This window comes from Nelumbo nucifera, chromosome 6 (assembly GCF_055504915.1).
Source record: "Nelumbo nucifera cultivar China Antique chromosome 6, China Antique-T2T, whole genome shotgun sequence".
NCBI classification, from domain to species: Eukaryota; Viridiplantae; Streptophyta; class Magnoliopsida; order Proteales; family Nelumbonaceae; genus Nelumbo; species Nelumbo nucifera.
The window spans coordinates 15170290-15189713 of NC_142654.1; the positions used below are offsets into that span (position 1 = coordinate 15170290).

General features: G+C 36.7%; 2 protein-coding genes across 5 annotated transcripts; one reads left to right on the forward strand and one right to left on the reverse strand.

Annotated features, from left to right (window-relative positions):
• Window positions 1-5689: 5689 nt before the first annotated feature.
• Window positions 5690-12376, forward strand: LOC104589865 (2-Cys peroxiredoxin BAS1, chloroplastic-like). The gene is made up of 7 exons (XM_010248305.3): window positions 5690-6010; window positions 7605-7679; window positions 8798-8879; window positions 8976-9055; window positions 11156-11281; window positions 11766-11879; window positions 12004-12376. The coding sequence occupies exons 1-7, from the start codon at window positions 5789-5791 to the stop codon at window positions 12118-12120; spliced, it is 816 nt and encodes a 271-aa protein (XP_010246607.1). The 5' UTR covers window positions 5690-5788; the 3' UTR covers window positions 12121-12376.
• A 1514-nt stretch (window positions 12377-13890) lies between these two features.
• On the reverse strand, window positions 13891-18148 carry LOC104589877 (aspartyl/glutamyl-tRNA (Asn/Gln) amidotransferase subunit B). Of its 4 annotated transcripts, none has more exons than XM_019196383.2 (2): window positions 17993-18148; window positions 13891-14282 (listed from the first exon to the last, which is right to left on the reverse strand). In XM_019196383.2, the coding sequence occupies exon 2, from the start codon at window positions 14226-14228 to the stop codon at window positions 13986-13988; it is 243 nt and encodes an 80-aa protein (XP_019051928.1). In that variant the 5' UTR covers window positions 14229-14282; window positions 17993-18148; the 3' UTR covers window positions 13891-13985. The 4 variants fall into 4 exon arrangements, with proteins under 4 accessions (XP_019051928.1, XP_088746210.1, XP_088746211.1 ...); XM_088890084.1 differs by having other exon boundaries at window positions 17988-18118; XM_088890085.1 differs by lacking the exon at window positions 17993-18148 and adding an exon at window positions 17858-17985.
• Between the last annotated feature and the right edge of the window lie 1276 nt (window positions 18149-19424).

The following is a 19424-nucleotide window of genomic DNA, read 5'->3' on the forward strand; positions in this document are numbered from 1 at the left end:
TTTAGCATTTTCTTATTTTGGAAAAGTTCTTTGGCAAAATCTACTATTTTAGAATCCATTAAGTCCAAAAATTCCTTATAGACTAGAATTGACATCCCATCAGGGCTTGGAGATTTAAGACTACATATACTAAAAAGGCTTGCTTTGATTTCTTCATCTGATGGGATTGAGTAAGGAACAAATTATCTTCTTCGGAAATGGTTGGGTTAAATAGATTTTAGATGAAAGAAAGGTCTCCAATAGGTTGATAAGTAAAGAGATTAGAAAAGTAGGAGATGAAAACTTCTGCTATTTGTTTATGTTTAGTCACAATTTCCTTGCTCATTTTTAATTCCATCTATTGAATTCCTTTTCTAACGAAACATGGTACTCTTATGAAAATAGCTAGTATTTCTGTCTCCCAATTGAAGCCAAAGTTGTCTAGATTTTTTGTCTCTAGAATCTCTCAACCTGGGTTTGAATTTTCTCAAATTTTTTATATAGAGAATTTAGTTTTGTATGATCCTAGGGAGCAGTTTGTTCACTCTCCACAATCTGATTTTCAAGCATCGACAAGGTTTTATTGGGATCATTAAAATTTGTTTTTGTCCATATGATTAAATAAGATTTAATTCTACCCATTTTGAGGGACAATCTATAAGCAACAAAGCCATTGATATTTAGATCCCAACCGTCCTTTATGACTTCCTTACAAGAGTTATCAGGCAACCACATTTCATAAAAATGAAAAAGGTTTTGGATATTGGTATTTTTTGGGGTTGATATCTAAGATTAGGGGGTGGTGATCAGAACCCCACTAAGAAGATAAGGAGAGTTTTGCATTCGGAAAGGCTGAGATCCAATCTAGGAAACCAAGGCTCTATATGGGGTTCTATTTACTAGACATGAAGAACGATTATTTGACCAACTTAAACTTCCACCCTGAATGCTAAGTTCTAGAAGATTTTGGTCCAAAACTAGATTTTCATATTGGGTAGAAATTCTTCTAGAAGAAATACCAGAAGAGCTAGGATCCTGGATACCAACTGTTTCAACTTCATTGAAATAACTTATCAGAACATAAGGCAAATCTATAGTTTCAAGACAATTCTTTAGATTTAACCAAAATGTGTTACGGTGGGCTTTGATTGATGATCCATAGATAAATCCCATTAACCAATTTTCAAGTAAAGGCAAAGAGATTTTTAGGAATAAGTACCTTGGATTTATAAAAAAGTAGAAATAGGGATACCAGATTTCCAAAAAATAGCTAGTCCTCTTGCATGCCCTTCAGGAAGAAGTAATAAGAATGAGTATATTTTAGAAGATTTGCCAATTTATCCAATTTATCATTAGGGATTGTGGTTGCACAGAAAGATAAAATCAGGGTTGTATCTTTGAACCAAAACTCTAACCCTTGAATTGCCTTAGGACAAGCAGCCCCTCGGTAGTTCCAACTTAGGACTAACATTGGCAGTGGTGTGGCTGTTGAGGGCCAGGCACCACTGCCCTTACCATTAAAAAAAATGAAAATATAGGAAGATTATGAAACTAACCGGTGCATGCATGGGCTCAGAGTTATCATTTCAAGTGTTGGAGTTTCCATGTTGAACAACTGAAAAAGTGGTAATCTCCAAACTTGAGTAGTCAAGTTTGGAGTATCTTCAATATCCAGACCTGCAAGGAGGTCTACATGGGGGCGTTTTCCCCTAGAAGAAGAAGCTCTTAGAGTGTTTGAGAAAAGCATACGGTTGAGAGTATCCTGTGTGCGGGTAGCCAACTACAAAGTTTGAGGAGAGACTCTAATTGTGGGTAAGTGACTAGTTCCCAGATCAGAAGTGGATTGAGTTGAGGTGCCCATAGCAAGGTTAGCAACACTATCAGTAGGCGGGGTGGAGTGTTGAACATGGGGAGTTTGAGGTTGATTGGTCATTGGAGGAACTTGGAGGTTGTCAGTTTGAACAGGAAGTTGCACAAAATCTCGAAAAACCGGTCGCTTCCAGTTACATCGCATGGCCAGTTTAGCTCTCAGTTAAGTACTAGGGAGGTGCATCACTCTTCTTTTGAAATATTGATCAAAAGATTGCCCTGTAATAAGTGGTAAGGGCTGAGAGCATTGGAGGAAAAGATGACCTATTCGACCATAGATAAAACAGGTCGCCGAGAGATCTTCATACCAGAAAGTGATCTAGTTATGTATACTAAAGAAACATCTTGTTTTGAGAGGTTGGTCTATAGAGATACAAACTTTTGCTCTATATAATTTTGAATAACAAAGACTGAATGAATAGGTCCAATTCTTTCAAAAATAGGATGACCGATATTTTCTGAATGAATTTCATAGGGAAGACCATGAAGTTGAACACAAAGTTCAATTTGATGAAGATTCTATTCATATTGGGGACGTCCTAGGACCCAAGGCTTCAAAATAATCTATTGACCATTAAGCATCCATGGCCCATTATCTCTAATACAAATAAAATTATCTTCTATCCTAAAACGTAATCTAAAATGACCTTGTTGGAAAGGAGCAATAAGAAGGTGGTTCAGACCTAAGTTCCAAAGGTTATAATGGCCTTGCTCTAGTTTAGAAAATTGATCAGTTAACCGTGGAAATAACCTGTAGATGAAAGAAAAATGTCATTGCTCTTGGAGATTTTCAGGCATGTGGGGTAGCATATCTATCAACTCTTAGGGGTGTAAACATATTGAATTCGAATCGGATTAGGCAATATTTGAATTTGAATCCGATTAGAAAATCCGATATCTGATGGATATTGAAAATTAATATCTGAATTCAAATCTGATTAAATATTCGAATATTCGATTCGATTTGAATTCGATTAATTAATTATTTTAGATAATTAATAAATATTTTATTGATATAAAGTATATAAATATATAAATTATTTATATAACTTAATTATTATATATATATTATATAAAATATTTTATATATTGTATATAAGAATTAAATAATCGATTGAATTCGGATATTTATCGAATCGAATCAGGTTATATCCAAATTCGAATACGATTAACTATTCAGTAAGAATAGGATATCCGAATTCGACTGATTAGATATTTGAATTTTCCGAATTCGATTCGATTATGTCGAATATCGAATTCAAAATCGGATTTTTGAATACCGTTGACACCCCTATCATCTCTATTCCAGGAAGATTGTTTCCTGAAACATGTTTTGGAAAGCTTCACTGAGAGCTTCTAAGCCATCTATGATGATCAAAAACACAGAGGAGAGGGAAGAGAGAGAAAATAAGAGAAGAAAATCAAAGAAGAAGGAGAAAAGGAAAATAGAAGAGGAGAATTTCAAGAGATCGAACAAAAGGAAAATAATGATGAAAAAGATTTTACTTGATAAGAGATGCAGCGTCCAAATGTCGAGAGAAAAACAAAAAAAGAATCTTCCAAAAGACTTTTAAAAGACTTTTAGAGAGATACAAACAGGTAAGAAGCTACCAATAAACCACACAACAAGAATAAAACTAAACTAAAGGAAACTAGAAGAAAACTAGATTAAGTTCAATACTTAAATAGCCTGGGCTAGGCTGTGGGATGTTTAAGTTCAATCTAGGTGGTATTCGTTAAATCTGGAGTCTAAAAGGAAAATAAACTCTGAAAAAGCTCTTAAAGCAATCGAAATTTGTTTTCTGTTTTTTTGCTTTTTACAAACATCTGAAGGAAATGGAGTTGTACTGATTGCTGAATGTTATGACGTCTGAAAAATATACATTTTACAAATTTGCTCAAACTTTTATTTAAATAACAATAAATTATATTATAGAAAATATTATAAAATAATAAAAATATAAACTTTTAAGAAATGATAAAATAAAATAATTAAATAAATAATAAATAATATTGATAAAATTTTAAAATAATATTAAAGGGAGGATGAAGTGGCACATATATATGACTTTTACAATGATGAGTATTATAACCTCAGCCATTTCGATTAAGGTTTCTTTATTAATATACAAAATACCTCTAAGAGATCTTGAGAAGGGGCAAAAAACCCTCTTAAGGTTGTATTTGGTTGCAGTGCAATCTTATTTGCATTAGTACAAATGTACCCGAGTACAAATGAAAAGAATTCAAATTCTGGTTTAATTTTATTTTGGGTTTTACTTGATTCTGTTTGAGGTCTTATTTATTTCATTTGTATTGCAATCAAATATAAGGTAAGTTTTATCAGAATTTGCACTCAAATCATTTGTACTATCTTAAATTTGCATAAATGAAAATTTATTTGCACTACAAGCAAACATTCTTAACCCTACCCCTTTATAGTTAATGTTTGTAGAATTCCCCTCCCTCCATTAAATCTCTTCTTTCCTCTTAAATATTTATTAATCCTTTCTACTCAATTAATAAAGCAGGGGCACAAATCAGATGGATTTGCGTCAAGTTAGAGCCAGTCCAATCTTAAGATGGAATCGAGCCTGTCGCCTGCCCAATACTGATATCAAAACCCAAATTTGCCAATACAACATGTATATATTTGTTCTTTCACAAAGCTGGTTAGAAGTCACAATCCTCTCCCGGAATTTGCTCCAACATGTTTATTTCAACGACATCAACTTCATTATTAGAGTGGAGTGGGAGGTGCCGATAAGCATACTTGTTACTTTGTTAATTGTTGCTATGGTATGCCAGCTTTTTTGATGATTTACAACGTTTTTGAATCGCTGTTGACCCGGATGGTCGGATCATTTGATTCGGGAACCGTCCAAGCAACTAGTTCCATTTTACTCAAAACCCGGAATTTGATAAAAAACCGTTGAAAAAGTCAATAAATCGTTGACCTGGGTGATCGAACCGTTAATCTATCTATCCGTTCAATGTTTTTTGATCGTTTTTTATTTTTTAATTTTGTTGTCAGAATGAGCCATCCATTCGAACCGGATGATCAGACTGTTGACCTGGAAACCAATGCTCAGAATGATTCCATTTCCAGGTCATTTTTTAAAACGTTGATGATTTATAAATTAAAAAAAAAAATCAAAGCAACATTACTAACAAGTATAATACTTTATATATCTTTTAGGCTATGTTGGTGCAAATGGTTTGGGTGCAAATTCTGTTTTCTTTTTTTTTTTGTTTTTTAAATTTTATCTTATTTTTTTGATTTCAATACAAATGAAATAAAATAAAACCCGAAACAAAATAAAGTAAAACACAACTCAAAATTTTTATTTTTTACTTGTACTTTCCTATATTTATACTCGCTCAATCTAAAAAGAGTACAAATACATGCAAAACAATATAAATATAAAGTTTTGCATTTTATAAATTTGTATTTATACAACTATACTCCTTCCAAACCAAGCCACTAGTGCAAATAAAATGGCAATGCAATTAAAGTAAACCTTAAAGTAATGTTTGATTTGAAGGAAAAGGTATGGAAAAGAAGGAAAAAGACAGAGAAGTCATTCAGTTAAATGTGATCCCAGAAAAACCGTGCGAAGAACATGACATGCTGCACATCTAGAATATCCCCCATAACATTCCGGCTTGCATTATTTGCAGGCAGTTCCGGTCCGTGCCGGGCCTAAAAGGAAAATGGCTGCCCGGTCCCGAAAATTTCCGAGCCGGGTTATGGGACCCGGCCGGAATCTTCACTCCGCGATCCGTGGAGTTGTGTGAACTGTGATATTTACACGCGTCGAAACGCTCTACTTATCCACTCGTCTGTCTTTTCTCCACCAAAGAGACCGTGCCTCTGTGACTGTGAGTGGAGTGGCTAGCTGAGACGAGAGGGAGAGAGTTCCAACTTCCAACAGACGCCATGGCCTGCTCAGCTCCTGCCATTCTCTCTTCAAACCCTAGCGCCTTCTCCTGCAAATCTAAGATGCCCCTGGCATCTATTTTCCCTTCGAAGCCATTCTCCCAGACCCTAACAATTGCTAAGAGTTTCAATGGTCTCAGGAAACCTTTCCAATCCCGCGTATCTCGACCGTTCTCTACTCGCAGCTCTTCTTCGAGGAGGAACTTCGTCGTCAATGCTTCTGTAAGACAAGCTTGCTATTTATAGTTGTGGTTATTTTTTTATCACTTGTTTTGGTTAATTTTTATTTTGTTGGAAGAATTACTATGTTCCGGGAAATCTGCTTTCGGTTCAGTGCTGGTTGATTGAAGGCTGTTTTGGAACTCAGATGCGGATGAGTCAGTTATTAATAATCTATGTTATAGTGTGTATTCTATTGGGTTTTGTGCTTGTAATTTTTCCTTTGTCTTGATGAAATAGATTGTCGCGAACTTAAGTGAAGATGGACTGACTGTTATTGTTCCATGTTAACATGTGTATCCTGTTAGCTTTTCGTTTTTAATGTGATTTGTTCTTGCTGAATTGATGTTTTTCAAACTCTAGTGAATATGCTATCGCTATCGTTATCACTGTTCTTCTGGATTGGATGTTGGTCTAGTTGGCTTTTATTTCGTTTTCGTCAATTTGGCATTTTCTAGGTGAAATCCTGCGGTTAGGCTTATGTGTTTGAATGTTTTTATTTTATATCAAATATGATTGTCTACTTTCTCGATTTGATTGGGTAGTTCTCTGTTGCCGTAAATTAGGAGAAAAGCTATCGTTTGAAGAAGTGCTGAGCGTCCATCAAACAAACATTGAATTTGGTTAATTTTCATTTCGCTTTCATCAAGTTTGGCATTTCCAGTTGAAATTCTGTGGTTAAATTTACGTGTTTGGATGATTTTTTTTATATCAAATAAGATTTTCTACTTTGTTGACTTGTGTAGAATTCAATGCCATAAATTAGGAGAAAAGCCACCCTTTGAAAAATCCCTGATTTTCCATCAAACAAACATTGAATTTGCTTTTTTTTTTAATTTAAAATATTCAGCTAGAAGTTTTAAGGGCTTATGTAACTAGTATCTTTTTGTTATGTTATTCTTGGTAGTTAGTATGCTTATAAGTATTACAATTCGAAAGAGATGGTACATTGAATATCAAAATAAAAGCTACAAGGCAATTCAAAGCTGTACAAACTGTCTGGATCTGGTAGGCACACTCGATGAGCAGCAGACAGTCAATGTGCAAGTTCAGCACCATGTTTAAGTCATTGCATGAGTTTTCTGGGAGGCACACTTGCAGGACAGTTGTCACATACTGATTGCATGCTTATTCAGTGTGCTCACTGAGTGTACCCACTAGACCCGAACTCAATACAAGCATCAAAATGATACAAAACACTTTATGGCAATGTATACCTACCATACTGCATCCTGCTTAACCCTCTTTATAGCTAACCCACCAGAAAACTGATTTCTATCCTTGGAGATTCATCTCAAACATGATTACAATAACCCAAGAGCAATTGTATCACCTTAACATTATGAATAGTCTCTACAAAAAATACTGCACTTAATTCTCTAAGTGCCCAAAAAAGAAGAAATAAGAAAACCACAAACCTCTTCATATCTGTAGAGGCATGCTCAACTAAATGATAGGCACTTAATGCATCCTTTAGTTGTTTGTTGTTTATGTCTATCGATTTCACAATTTTCCTTTATGCTTTACAAGTTATACGTTTTTTTCCTTGTTTACTTTTTTCTTTGATGTATGATTTGCCTTCCTTTCCTTTGCACAGAGTGAACTTCCATTGGTTGGAAATCTGGCACCTGATTTTGAAGCAGAAGCCGTCTTTGATCAGGAGTTCATCAAGGTATGTTATAGGAGCAAATGCTTGGAGTTGATCAGGAGTGATCTTTGTAAGAAAATTGATAACCTGCAATGACCATTTTCCTAGTCATAGGTTACATAATGAACAAATCATTTTCTTTACCTGATCATTTCCTTGTCAAGTTTGAGACAAGGTGCTCTATCTAGATTTTTATTCTTGTCTGTGCTTTGATTTAGAATTCCTTTTTTGACTTTTTGGGGTCTTTTTCTTATGTTTCCTACATATAAAAATACCCATTCGACAGCATGGCAGCTCAAATTAACTAAATTCAGCCTTAATCCAAATTATTTGTTGTGACTTGTCAGCTATACGTATCTTGTCCCTCCATTTTGTCCTATCAAGAACCATGTTTTCCTTGGAACTGTAAACCCTTAATCATTTTTTAGCACTTCAGGCCACATTTCTAGTTGGCCTTCTTATTGCTCTTTTAGAGCCATTTATTTACCAAATTACTCATTCTAATTGGTGAAGTGATTATTTATCTATGTACATGACAAGCCATCTCAGTTGACTTTCCTTTATCTTATCACTAGTTGGAGCTACTCCTAAGTTCTGTCTGATGCTCTCATTTCTGATTCTAGGCATTTTAATCTTACATTCTTCCATCTCCACATACTAATCTCAGCTACACTCAGCTTTTGAACATGTTTATTGATTGTCCAACACTTCATTCTAAATGGCAATGCTAGTCTTGTGACCGTCTTATATAATTTCCCTTTTTGTCTTTATTGCACACATTGGTCACGCAGCACACTAGATGCATTACTCAACTTTAATAACCTTGCTCTAATTCTATGGGCAACACCTTCTTTGGTTCTCCCTCATTTTGGATGATTGACCCAAGGTGCCGTAAGTGGCATTTGACAGTGTAGCAGCAGCTAAGCATATAATAATTGTGCTAGATCATTTAATAATGTCCATACTGATTATGTGATACACATACATGACTGTTGATTTTATAGTTATTTGAACTTAATCTCATTCTAGAAAAATTGGAACATGGTTGGTACAGAAGGTTCAGTGCAAACAATCATTGAAATACATAAGTACTGCATATATTCATACTTAATTTTATTCCTAACCAGGGTTCCTCATTACAGGTGAAATTGTCTGATTATATTGGGAAGAAATATGTGATTCTATTTTTCTATCCTTTGGATTTTACATTCGTATGCCCAACTGGTGAGTTTCACACCCAAAAGGAAATTCTAATTGAAGGGATTGTCTTGGGCATTGCTTTTTTTTTTTACATCCTTCCCTTTACTTCATTGCTTGCAGAGATCACTGCTTTCAGTGATAGATATGCAGATTTTGAGAAGCTAAACACTGAAATACTGGGTGTTTCCATTGACAGTGTAGTAAGTGGTCCTGCACACCCTTACCCCTGAAAAAGGAATTTACTTAAGTATTTTGATATCATCGTCTTCTAAGCATGTCATTTTCTTGATGCATTGTATGATTGTATAGTATATATTATGTGACATGAAAAGATTTCTATACTGTTTGCTTAAAGAAAAAAGGCATTGTAAGGTTTCTATAATGGAGATGAGGAGATCAACTAGTTGATCTGCACCAAAGTCAACCATTGATGATTTCTCTCCGTGAACTGCTTGATAGTAGATTGATTACCCTTTAAACCTGTAAGAAGCTTAATTATAATATATTTTTGTTTTGGTAATTTTCTACATGCCTTCATTAAGACAGAAGGGCCATTATTCAATGGTGGTCCATGGTCCCAACCATCTGGGGTCTTGAGAGGGATTGACTGGATGTTGGTCAAACCTTTGGCAGTCTTTTGTCACAAAGTGTCTGCTCTCAGGCCAAGATTTTATCAATGGGCCCATATGCAAAAACAATGTCCTTATCAATTGATATATGTTTATGATAAAAAGAATTTCTACTCTTTGTTGCTTCATATCTGCTTATTATGTAAAATTAGAGTGGCTACTTTGTCACTTCTTGCAAAAAATGTTGAAGGTTAGATTTGTATCCAGTTTTCTTTCCGATGACCCTGGATAACTGAAGACCAGGATAGGGTAATACTTTTTTGAGGGGTTGGCATCATTCTTAACATGTAGACTTTAGATTATTTTAATGTTTTTGGCTTCTTTTTCTTACTTCATGCACACAAATGTATTTATATTAAAAATGGTAAAGTGTTGCTTGTATTAAACTGAGAAAATATCCATGGGGATGTGAAGAAAAGTAAAGTATGCCTTACCTATAGAACATCTTGTAGAATATTTCTACCTAATACTCCAGGATGTTGTGCTCTTCTTTTATGTTACATGGATACTGGTATGAGTGCCAGAACCTGACGCGAGTAATGGGGGCCAGACTCAGGAAGCCTGAAAAGGAAAAGGATTTATGGACATAACTGATACTTAAGTTTTAAGTTACATTTTTTAATGACATGGCTTTGATAATTGCTGAGGAGAAAAAATTAAATGCAGATGCATAAATCAGTGCAAATAACACTAAGCAAACAAATTTTGATTATGCTAAATTATTATATATTACAAATTTACCAGTTATGTCGAAGTTTTACCCTAATACTTTGATGTTCTTTAATACATATTACAGATGTCACAAAGAGGAGTCCCCTAAAGTGCCTGGTTGGTGTTAGTTTCCACATGTGGTAATGGGTATAGTACCCACCCATGTTGTGATGTCCATTTAGCATAGCCTACTGGGCTGAGTGTAGCTGCATATATTCTTATTATATAAAACTAGAATGGTCACTTTGTGGTTCGTACAAAAAATGCCAGAAGTTAGGCCTTTATCTAGTCTGCCCCTCTTATGGCCTGGATAACTGAGAGCAGCTTGTTTTAGAGGGGTTAGTATTTTTTTCTCAGCATCTAGGCTTTTGGCTTCTTTTTCTTATTTTACACGCATACTTACCTAGGTTCTGATTTTAGAGAGTACCAACTACCATATTTCCACATAATTAAGTGTAGCATATAATATTGTGCTACCCTGTAGTTGTATATTGTTCTTTTCTTTATTCCTTAAAATTATTATTTAATTACATATGTCATTTGCAAAATACTGTGTATAGAAAAGCAAGGTACCAACCAGCGGGTTGGTAAGGTCTCCTTCTGGTTGCAGTGGAGACTTGGGATTGAATCCTGCCTGCACCTGGGTTTGGGATGGGCTAATAGGCTATCCCCTGTTATGTAGCCCTTCAAAGGAAATTAAAAAAAAATACTGTATATAGAAAAAGGAAAAAAAAATCTGTAGTCCATGTTGTCTCAACATGTTGGCTCTGATATTATTGGGGATTTTCATTTTGCAGTACTTGCTTGAGAATTCAATGGTTTCATAAAGCCTTTACTGAGTCAGATGAAATCCCAGATACATGACTGAATATTGTTTTCTTTCTAGGATTGTTCTTCATGCTGGAAAGTGGGAATCTCTATTTCTTACATTCTGATGGTCATATGTTAAACTTCTTGTAGTTTTCGCATCTTGCATGGGTCCAAACAGATAGGAAGTCAGGTGGACTTGGTGATCTGAAGTATCCATTGATTTCTGATGTGACTAAATCAATTTCAAAATCTTATGGTGTACTGATTCCAGACCAGGTATGTTTGTCTCCAAATGCATGCAGAAGTAATCTGGTTGTCTGTAAAAAGGATAAGTGACACCCCATAGCGGTTCTAGTGACATGGTAGTGTATCAAATCCCTGAATGGCAATAGGGGAAATTAGAAATATCTCACAAGATCATGCTTTTTTCACATAAAAACCCTGCTTACAGGCAGACCTTGCTTTCAGGCCACTTTTTGGCTTCCAGTCCAATGCCTTTACAGCAATCCATTTGGGGCCTAACCTGAACCTAGTCTGGTTCAGTAGATTGCCAACATTTCAAAACCTACTTCTAATCCAAAGCTCCCCCAGTATTTTATCTATAAGAAAGGAGCCTTGTCTAGAAACTACTTGGTGAATCCGAGAATATTGTGCATTAAAGGGAGCGTACAACATCATAATTGAAGTTGATGCTCTTTATATGGTTTTTTGCCATTAGAAAAGTTAGTTTTCATCTTAGCATTAACTTTTCTTTCTACAGGGAGTTGCATTGAGAGGATTATTCATCATTGACAAGGAAGGAATTATTCAACACTCCACCATTAATAATCTAGCCATTGGCCGAAGTGTTGATGAGACAATGAGAACACTCCAGGTGATTATTAATGTTATACTTTAAATATGAAAAGCAAGAAATAGGGGAGCATACCATTTGTTGCTCTACATGATTTAATGTTAGTAATCAATAATGATGCTTTTTTTCTTTCATCACTTCACAGGCATTACAATATGTCCAAGAGAACCCAGATGAGGTATGCCCAGCTGGGTGGAAGCCTGGAGAGAAATCCATGAAACCAGACCCCAAGCTCAGCAAAGAGTACTTTGCAGCAATATAAGGAAAAAAGGCGCTTCATCATATCATCTTATGCCATTCGGAGAGGTCCAGCAGAGTTTTGTATTCGTGTTAAGAGTAGACTAGAGGTCTGGAAAAAAATGCAAGGGACATTCCCCTCATTCAGAGCACATTCTTTTGTTTCTCTTCTATTATTTCAGTGCCAATCTCATTACTTTCATGCGCCAAGGAAAAACAACAAAAAAGTTTAAGGTTTCATCTATTATTACAGTAGTAACAGTACTGCACCATTCAGAGCACATTCTTTTGCTTCTCTTATATTATTTCAGTGCCAATCTCATTACTTTCATGCGCCAAGGAAAAATAACAAAAAAGTTTAAGGTTTCATCTATTATTACAGTAGTAACAGTACTGCACCATCAGATACAAGAAATGCTCCTTATGACCAATAGACCAACGCCAAGACCCAACCAGGAAAATAAGGAAACCAGCTTTGGTATTAGGGGAGTTTTCAGCTTTGGATTCATGGACCCAAGACCCCTAAATCCCTAATTACAGCTGGTTGGAAAGTACAACCAAACGGCCTGCCAATAGGCTTATCGTCGCTCCTTCCAAGGTCAAGGGCAACAAAGAACAGCTAGATTGGGGGTTGTCAAAGTGTCAAACCCTGGATTGAATACATTCAGTTTTGTTCTTCCCAACTTAACATTTTGTGACTGTTTCGGAGGGCCTTCCTGCTATAGATTCTGGTGTATGTAAATTAGGCTTCATATGGAACGCTATAAAAGTCGCGTTTGGTGAAAAACCTGGAAAGCCAAAATAGGCTTGAATGAACTGCAAAATTGATATACAGTAAAACTATAAAGTCGGATTTAGTGAAAAATCCGGAAAGCGAAAAATAGGCTTGAATGAACTGCAAAGTTGATCTACAGTAAGGCTATTTTCGGATCAATGTTGATTGTTGAAGCCCTTCCAGGCGGGCCCTTTAAAAGAATTAGTCTCCTTTAGATTCCGTATCAGCGTTTGTTTGTTTTTTTTGTTTCTTCTTTCTAAAAGTTCTGGAAGTTTTCCTTTGATTAATCAAATCTTATTAGAGTTACAAAAAAAAAAGGAAATAAAAGACATTTAGAATTTCAAGTCTCAGGCTCAGCAAAGTAGCAAACATCACGATGTTAAACGTCTAATCCATCTGATATGATGATATTTTAGAGGTCCTGAGATCTAGCTGTATATACTGGGTTTGTGGGTTTGTAATTTGCACAGGCTAATAATGCGAGTACCGAGTGGCAACAGCCTCGATCTCAAACTCGATGGATTGGAACCTACCCCACTCAAAGCAATACAATACATCATACAAATGAGTTTTTTTTTTTTTTTTTTGCAATACAAATGAGTCTTGGTCTCTTGGAGTGGTTCATATCTTCACGCTTTCCGGGATAATCAAATGAAAGATGCCAGCTTTCTAAATTGGACAGGCGACGGCATGTGCCCTGTTCCTACCGGGCTGCCACAATGAAAGATGCCTGGTTCATATCGTATGATTTAAAACAAAAACCCAAAATTCATTAGCTCATTTTTTTGTTTCAGTTTTAGAAACAAAAAACACATTTACGACCAAGATGTTATTCATGTTTTTTATTTTAAGAAACAATTTATTTTCAAACCAGATTATTTTACTTTGTTTTGCAACTCACAACAAGTAAAACAGTTCACATTGAAGAACACCCTCTTAAGGCTGGCAATCCTAGAAAAGGCAGCATACTTAACAGCATACCCAAATACCAAATGACTATAACTAATCATGCACATGCTCTTCACCAAATTTGAATTAAAAGATTCTGCCAAGTAGGTCCTGTTATACAGAGCTGGAATTAAATTTCCTGTGATGATATACAAAACAAAGGCCTTCTACTTGAATAAGTGAGCCAGGTGAGGATCATCCAGGTCTAGATCCAACCATCCATTCAAGCGCATGTACTCAATATAATGTTCTGGTGGCTTCACAGTACGAGGGTTTCTAGGAGCATAGCCATGGATTCTCTCAAGATCTCGAGCAAGCCACTTGACGAGTGCTCGGTCAAGTGGAGGCACAACTTTCACTAGAATCTCTTCCTTTTCTGGCTTTGCAGGCTTTGCGGATGTGTTTCCCATGTCAGTATAGCCTGCCTAACCTTTACTGAACCAGTGCCCAAACTTGTGAAAGACCTGAAAAGGCAACAACAACAACCAAAATCGTGATTGAAGTCTTGCTATATGAACCTGTTAATTAGAGAACAATTGTGCCTAGTGAAGGATATTATAAAAGGGAGTTGCAACCAAAATTGTATCAGTTTTCAGGTTGCAAAATAAAGGAGTCGATATGCTTTTCGTAATTGAGCTTATTCTAGAAGGTAAAGAGAAAGTTTCTAAAAGGTATGATAATGCACACAAGCTGATTAGTCCAAATGTAAAACTGAATGGTAACACGTGTGATTAGACCCAACAGATAGCTAGGAATAGTTCAATGATCTATTGATCTTTAGGATCAAATATTTGAAAATAGTTTGATATTCCTTTTCTGAGGATCTGGCTAATTGGGAAGAAAGGAATACCCATGGTTTTAATAAAAAAGAACCACTGGAGGCAACTCTTAGAAAAGCTATTGGCACGACTTCTTCATAACTGGTCTTATGAAAAAGAGTCGGCAAATTACCATATGTTGACTTCTTGTTTAGCTCTAATACATTGTATATATAGTACCCTTTCGCATGTACTTTTGACCTTTAGATATTAGAGCTTCTTCTGTACAGCTCCTGGCTTATACAGGCTACTTGTGTCTGCTACCATACCTTTTGAACAAATACACATTAAGCTTTTTAAGAGGAACAAAAAGGCCAAAAAATACCAATCAAAAAACAAAAAGGAAAATAAACGATCTTAAACCATTTTATTAGAGACCTTTTTCTCATAATTGTTAATTTTTATTGGTAAATTGTTACTTTTATGGGTAATTTTCAATCAATTTAAAGTTGTCTGGCCGATTATTTTACTGTCTTCCCTAGAATATTGAGCTAAAAGTAGAGTAGTTTATACCATCATTGAATTTGAAGGATGTAAATAACTGAAAATTCAATAGTGGCATTACTCCTAAGGAAACTGACTGAGAAAGGTCTTCAACATTCCAATCAAACATTTGATTTAATGTCTTTCACCATGAAATTAAACTCAACCGGGCATACCAACCCATTGACTTAATGGGCCTACTTGCTTTTTTTCATGTCTTATTATTTACAGCCACCACATAGGGGTCATATTTGTAATTACACCTTTATTTGTTAGATGAATGAGAATGGACTGACTAACTAACAGCCATGATTCTTTTTTCTCTCTTTTACCACTCTTCTGCTACTTTGAACTTTCTTTCTTCTTCTTTTACCTTTCTTTTCTGATTAAATACACAAGATTACTGCTGTCAGGGTCGACTACTAAAACCTGTCAAGATTAATAAGATTTTCAACCAAACACCAAGGCAGATTTATATTGTTGGGATCTCTAAGATCATAGGTACCTCTTACATAACCCGATTCCTACAATCTAGCCCCATTATACAAGCTCTTACAAGATGACATTCCTGTGGATAAGGTTTCTTCATCTCGTGATCAAGCTATGTGCTTAAAAAATGTAAGAACATAATATCTTATACAGTATTAATAAAAAAAAAAACATAATATCTTATAAAGTTTCAGAGGCATGTCTTGTAGATGTTTGAGTAATTATAATGGGACCTATTGACAGGAATTCTTGTAAAATTGAAATATATCTTCAGCAGATTCATTTTTCCTCTTTCTGGTCAGAAAAAAAAGTGTACATTATCAAGGGTAGGTTAGTCAACAAACCATGCAAAAATCATAAGACATTAGAGGAGTGAAAAAGATATATCACTAATAAAGAAAAGTTATGTCAAAATCAGAAAACACCATCAACAATTGAACCAAAATCTGGACAAAATGATGTAAAAGCAGAAACCCTTTCAAATATTATGAAAGTAAGACTAGACAAGTAACTGTCTGTCTTGTCTCCAAACTAATATTGGTCATCACTTCACAAGACTTGGATGGAGTGTTTCACAAACTGAAGATTTCTCAGTTTTCTACTTCCAAGTGCCAAGTACACAGATCAGTTTTATTAAAGAGCTGGAATGACACTCAATTCCAAAAGAGACAGAACACAGCTCCCATATTTCCTATAAATAAGGTGTAGTAAAAGATGATTTATCAATTATACAATTGCAATGGAAAACTAACATTTATCAAATCATAATTCAGTTTACAAGATGGTCAATCATAAGAACCTTAAAAAGTGAAACAACCCAAGCCACAAATGACAAACATCAACCTCTGAACTCTGAACTGAATCACAAACCCAGCCCGCATATGATAAAACAATTCAGTTTACAAGATGGTCAATTGAGAAAGTAATCATGGATGAAGCACCAAATCTCAAGCCAATTCCACTCTACCTTTTCTTATCACCAAAGCCACATATAACAAAATCAAACTCTGAACTCCCCCCTCCACAACCTTACTAGAAATATACTTAGAGCCTTTGCCACAATAATGAAAAGAAAGAGTGATAACAGATCATCTTGGGCTATGCACCACAAACTACGAAAAACTAGCAAGTAAATAATTTATTCAAACATAAAAAATTGCGTTGCTAATGAGACACAATAAGAAAGGCATTTTCTCCTCTACTTTGGCTTAGCCATTAGGGCAATAGTCCAAAATAAATAAAACTCCAGCTCAGGTGGATGTAGCTAAAAGTACTTGGTAGCTATCATTTTTTCCATTGCATGTGGTTGCAAATGAAGAAACAAGGCAAGCTATCCATTTTCTCCATTTTTTCCTTCAAAAGCCAACCGTGTTAAAACATACAGTAAAGAAAACTCCAGATCAGGTGGATGTGGCTAAAAGTACTTGCTGGCTATCATTTTTTTTTTTTCACATTGCTGCTAACTCCACCAGCCAAACAAATAATGGGAAAAGCTTTCCTTTACGTGTACAAATTCTGACCTCCCCATTTCCCCTCTCGATCATCTGAGTTTTATAGCACTACATTGTAAGAATCCTTTATTGATCCCACTATCTCTTCAATTTGGATTTCAAAGGGTCAGTCATCAAAACTAATCAGGATACTTAATAATCTATCCAGTGTACTAGGCTCCTTAGCATATTTATGACATGGTTACCAGAAACGATTAGCCTCTCTATTCATGGTGCTTTCATTTAGGTACGGGGGGACCAACCATTAATTCCTCAAAGAAGGCACAATAGAACACGGCAGCATAACTGCATAACAATATCGAACCAACAAACAATTCCCTGACAACATCAGACCAATGCATAATTCCTCACTACTCAAGGATATTCAAGCCAATTCATAAAGATTCGAAGTCCCAAATCCGAGATTAACCAGAAATTGAGAACGACCAACTCCGGACCATTTGAAGAGGTTCGCGGGTTCAGCATTGCAAACAATAACTCTTAGAATTTGAATTTCTATAACCATATCGAACAGAAAGAGATAAAACAATCATCGAGTTCCTCTGATGAGAGTTCTTGGTTGCCTTGCCAATTCCATCCTCCTGGAAACTCCATATAATTATTCTAACTAAAACCAGATAAAATCAATTAAAATACATAATGTCCAACGAAACGGACTCCATTATCATAAAAAAAGAAGCTACTTCAATGAATCTTGTTGCAGAGAATTAGTAAGTCTCCAGTTAATCGATCACATACTCATATTGCATAGCTTGCTATAAATCCCTAAAATTCAAACAGGTTTTTCCTTCTATAACAAGTCTAACAGAAGATCAGAAACAAAGTTAAAGAAAAGAAAGAAGATTCCGCTAACAGAAGAACCACGAACCTCACCTTCACGACTCGGTGGAAACCTTACTGACTTCTGATTTTTTTATGGCTCCACCTCTTCGTTCCTACTTCCTACAGTTTCCTGTGAAGTGTGAACCATGTATTACGAATCCAGAAATCAGAATCCTTGCTGTACGTTAGCCTTCTAGAACTTGGTCATTGGTCGGGGCCAACCCGATTCCGGTCCGGACCAACTCTAATTTATGCACGGTTTGGTAAGGCAAAGCATTATTGTAAATGATGAAGGAAGATTTGGCCCGACCTCTTGATCACCCAACATGTGGAAACAACCGAGGGTGGTCTGGCAGAGGCAATAGATCAGCACGGCAGTACGTTCAAGGCACGAGCTTCGAGAGGAGGAACCAGCGGTCCGAGCTCCCCAAAAGGAGCCTGAACTCTCCCTTTGACCTCGAGCCTTACAAGGAGCGCAAAGGGCAACAACCCGAACTGACCCACCACAGGGCAGTTCGAGCTACACCTCTATCCGAACTCAAGACCACCTCGCACACCACTCTGGCACTTCGTCTCCAGGCCGCCGAACTGAACAATCGTACCTGACACCAAAGGAGTCCATATCCTGAGGCGGCGGACCTAGCTGACTTAGGATCTGACGCTTGACAGCTGCACTTCAACGGCCACCTGCCACCGCCACCTCCAGCCACAGAGACAGCTCTGACAAAGAGAGTAGTGGCGGTTGTCTGCCCCAGCAGAGGTGATGACACCCGAACTGGCAGAAGTGCAGAGGTAATGATACCCGACCTGACAGGAGCTTGGGAGTGAGTGCGCGAAGTGGTTATAAAAGGCTCTCTTCCCCCCCAAGAACGAGGTACGTGATAACTTTGTTCCATTTGGTTTTTTATCTTGCCTTTGAGGAAATACTAACTTGAGCTTCGGAGCACTCTCACTGGGTTCCTCCCCGGAGATTACTCGCTTTCTTCCTCGTTTCAGGCACCTTTTGCTCCAGCCAGAGGCAAGATCGTTGACAGCTAGGACCGACCGGATTGCGCTCCATCAATTGGCGTCGTCTGTGGGAACGCTTCTAAAAGCCTCCCTCTAAAACTCTCATAACCCCTTTTTTCCAAGAAACCCCAACACCCATGGCTTCTTCCAGCAATGCCGGACGTAGCACAAAGATGAACGCCATCGGGGAACAACTTCAAGTCCCCGTGGTGTGCATCGGACAATTCACCATCCCCCTTCCGGTGGATGGGATCCCCAGCCTGAATGCGCCACGAACAGTGGCGCTCGTGAATCTTCCCGCCATGAACGTCCCCCTTCCTCTCCCTATCGAGACAACCTTTATCGAACCAACTGCTGTCCCCGTGGCGACTAGCCAAAACCAGTTTGATGACTTGATGCAGTGCATGCGGACAATGCAAGCCCAAATGCAGCAGTTCCAGCAGCATCAGCTCCAGCAGCACCAAGTATTGCACCA

Excerpts from the sequence above, each read along its gene's own strand:
- LOC104589865 (XM_010248305.3), top strand. The coding sequence starts at position 5,789 with ATGGCCTGCTCAGCTCCTGCCATTCTCTCTTCAAACCCTAGCGCCTTC. Across the intron at positions 7,680-8,797 it reads TTGATCAGGAGTTCATCAAG|GTGAAATTGTCTGATTATAT; the intron begins GTATGTTATAGG and ends TCCTCATTACAG. Across the intron at positions 9,056-11,155 it reads GTGTTTCCATTGACAGTGTA|TTTTCGCATCTTGCATGGGT; the intron begins GTAAGTGGTCCT and ends AACTTCTTGTAG.
- LOC104589877 (XM_019196383.2), bottom strand. The coding sequence starts at position 14,228 with ATGGGAAACACATCCGCAAAGCCTGCAAAGCCAGAAAAGGAAGAGATT.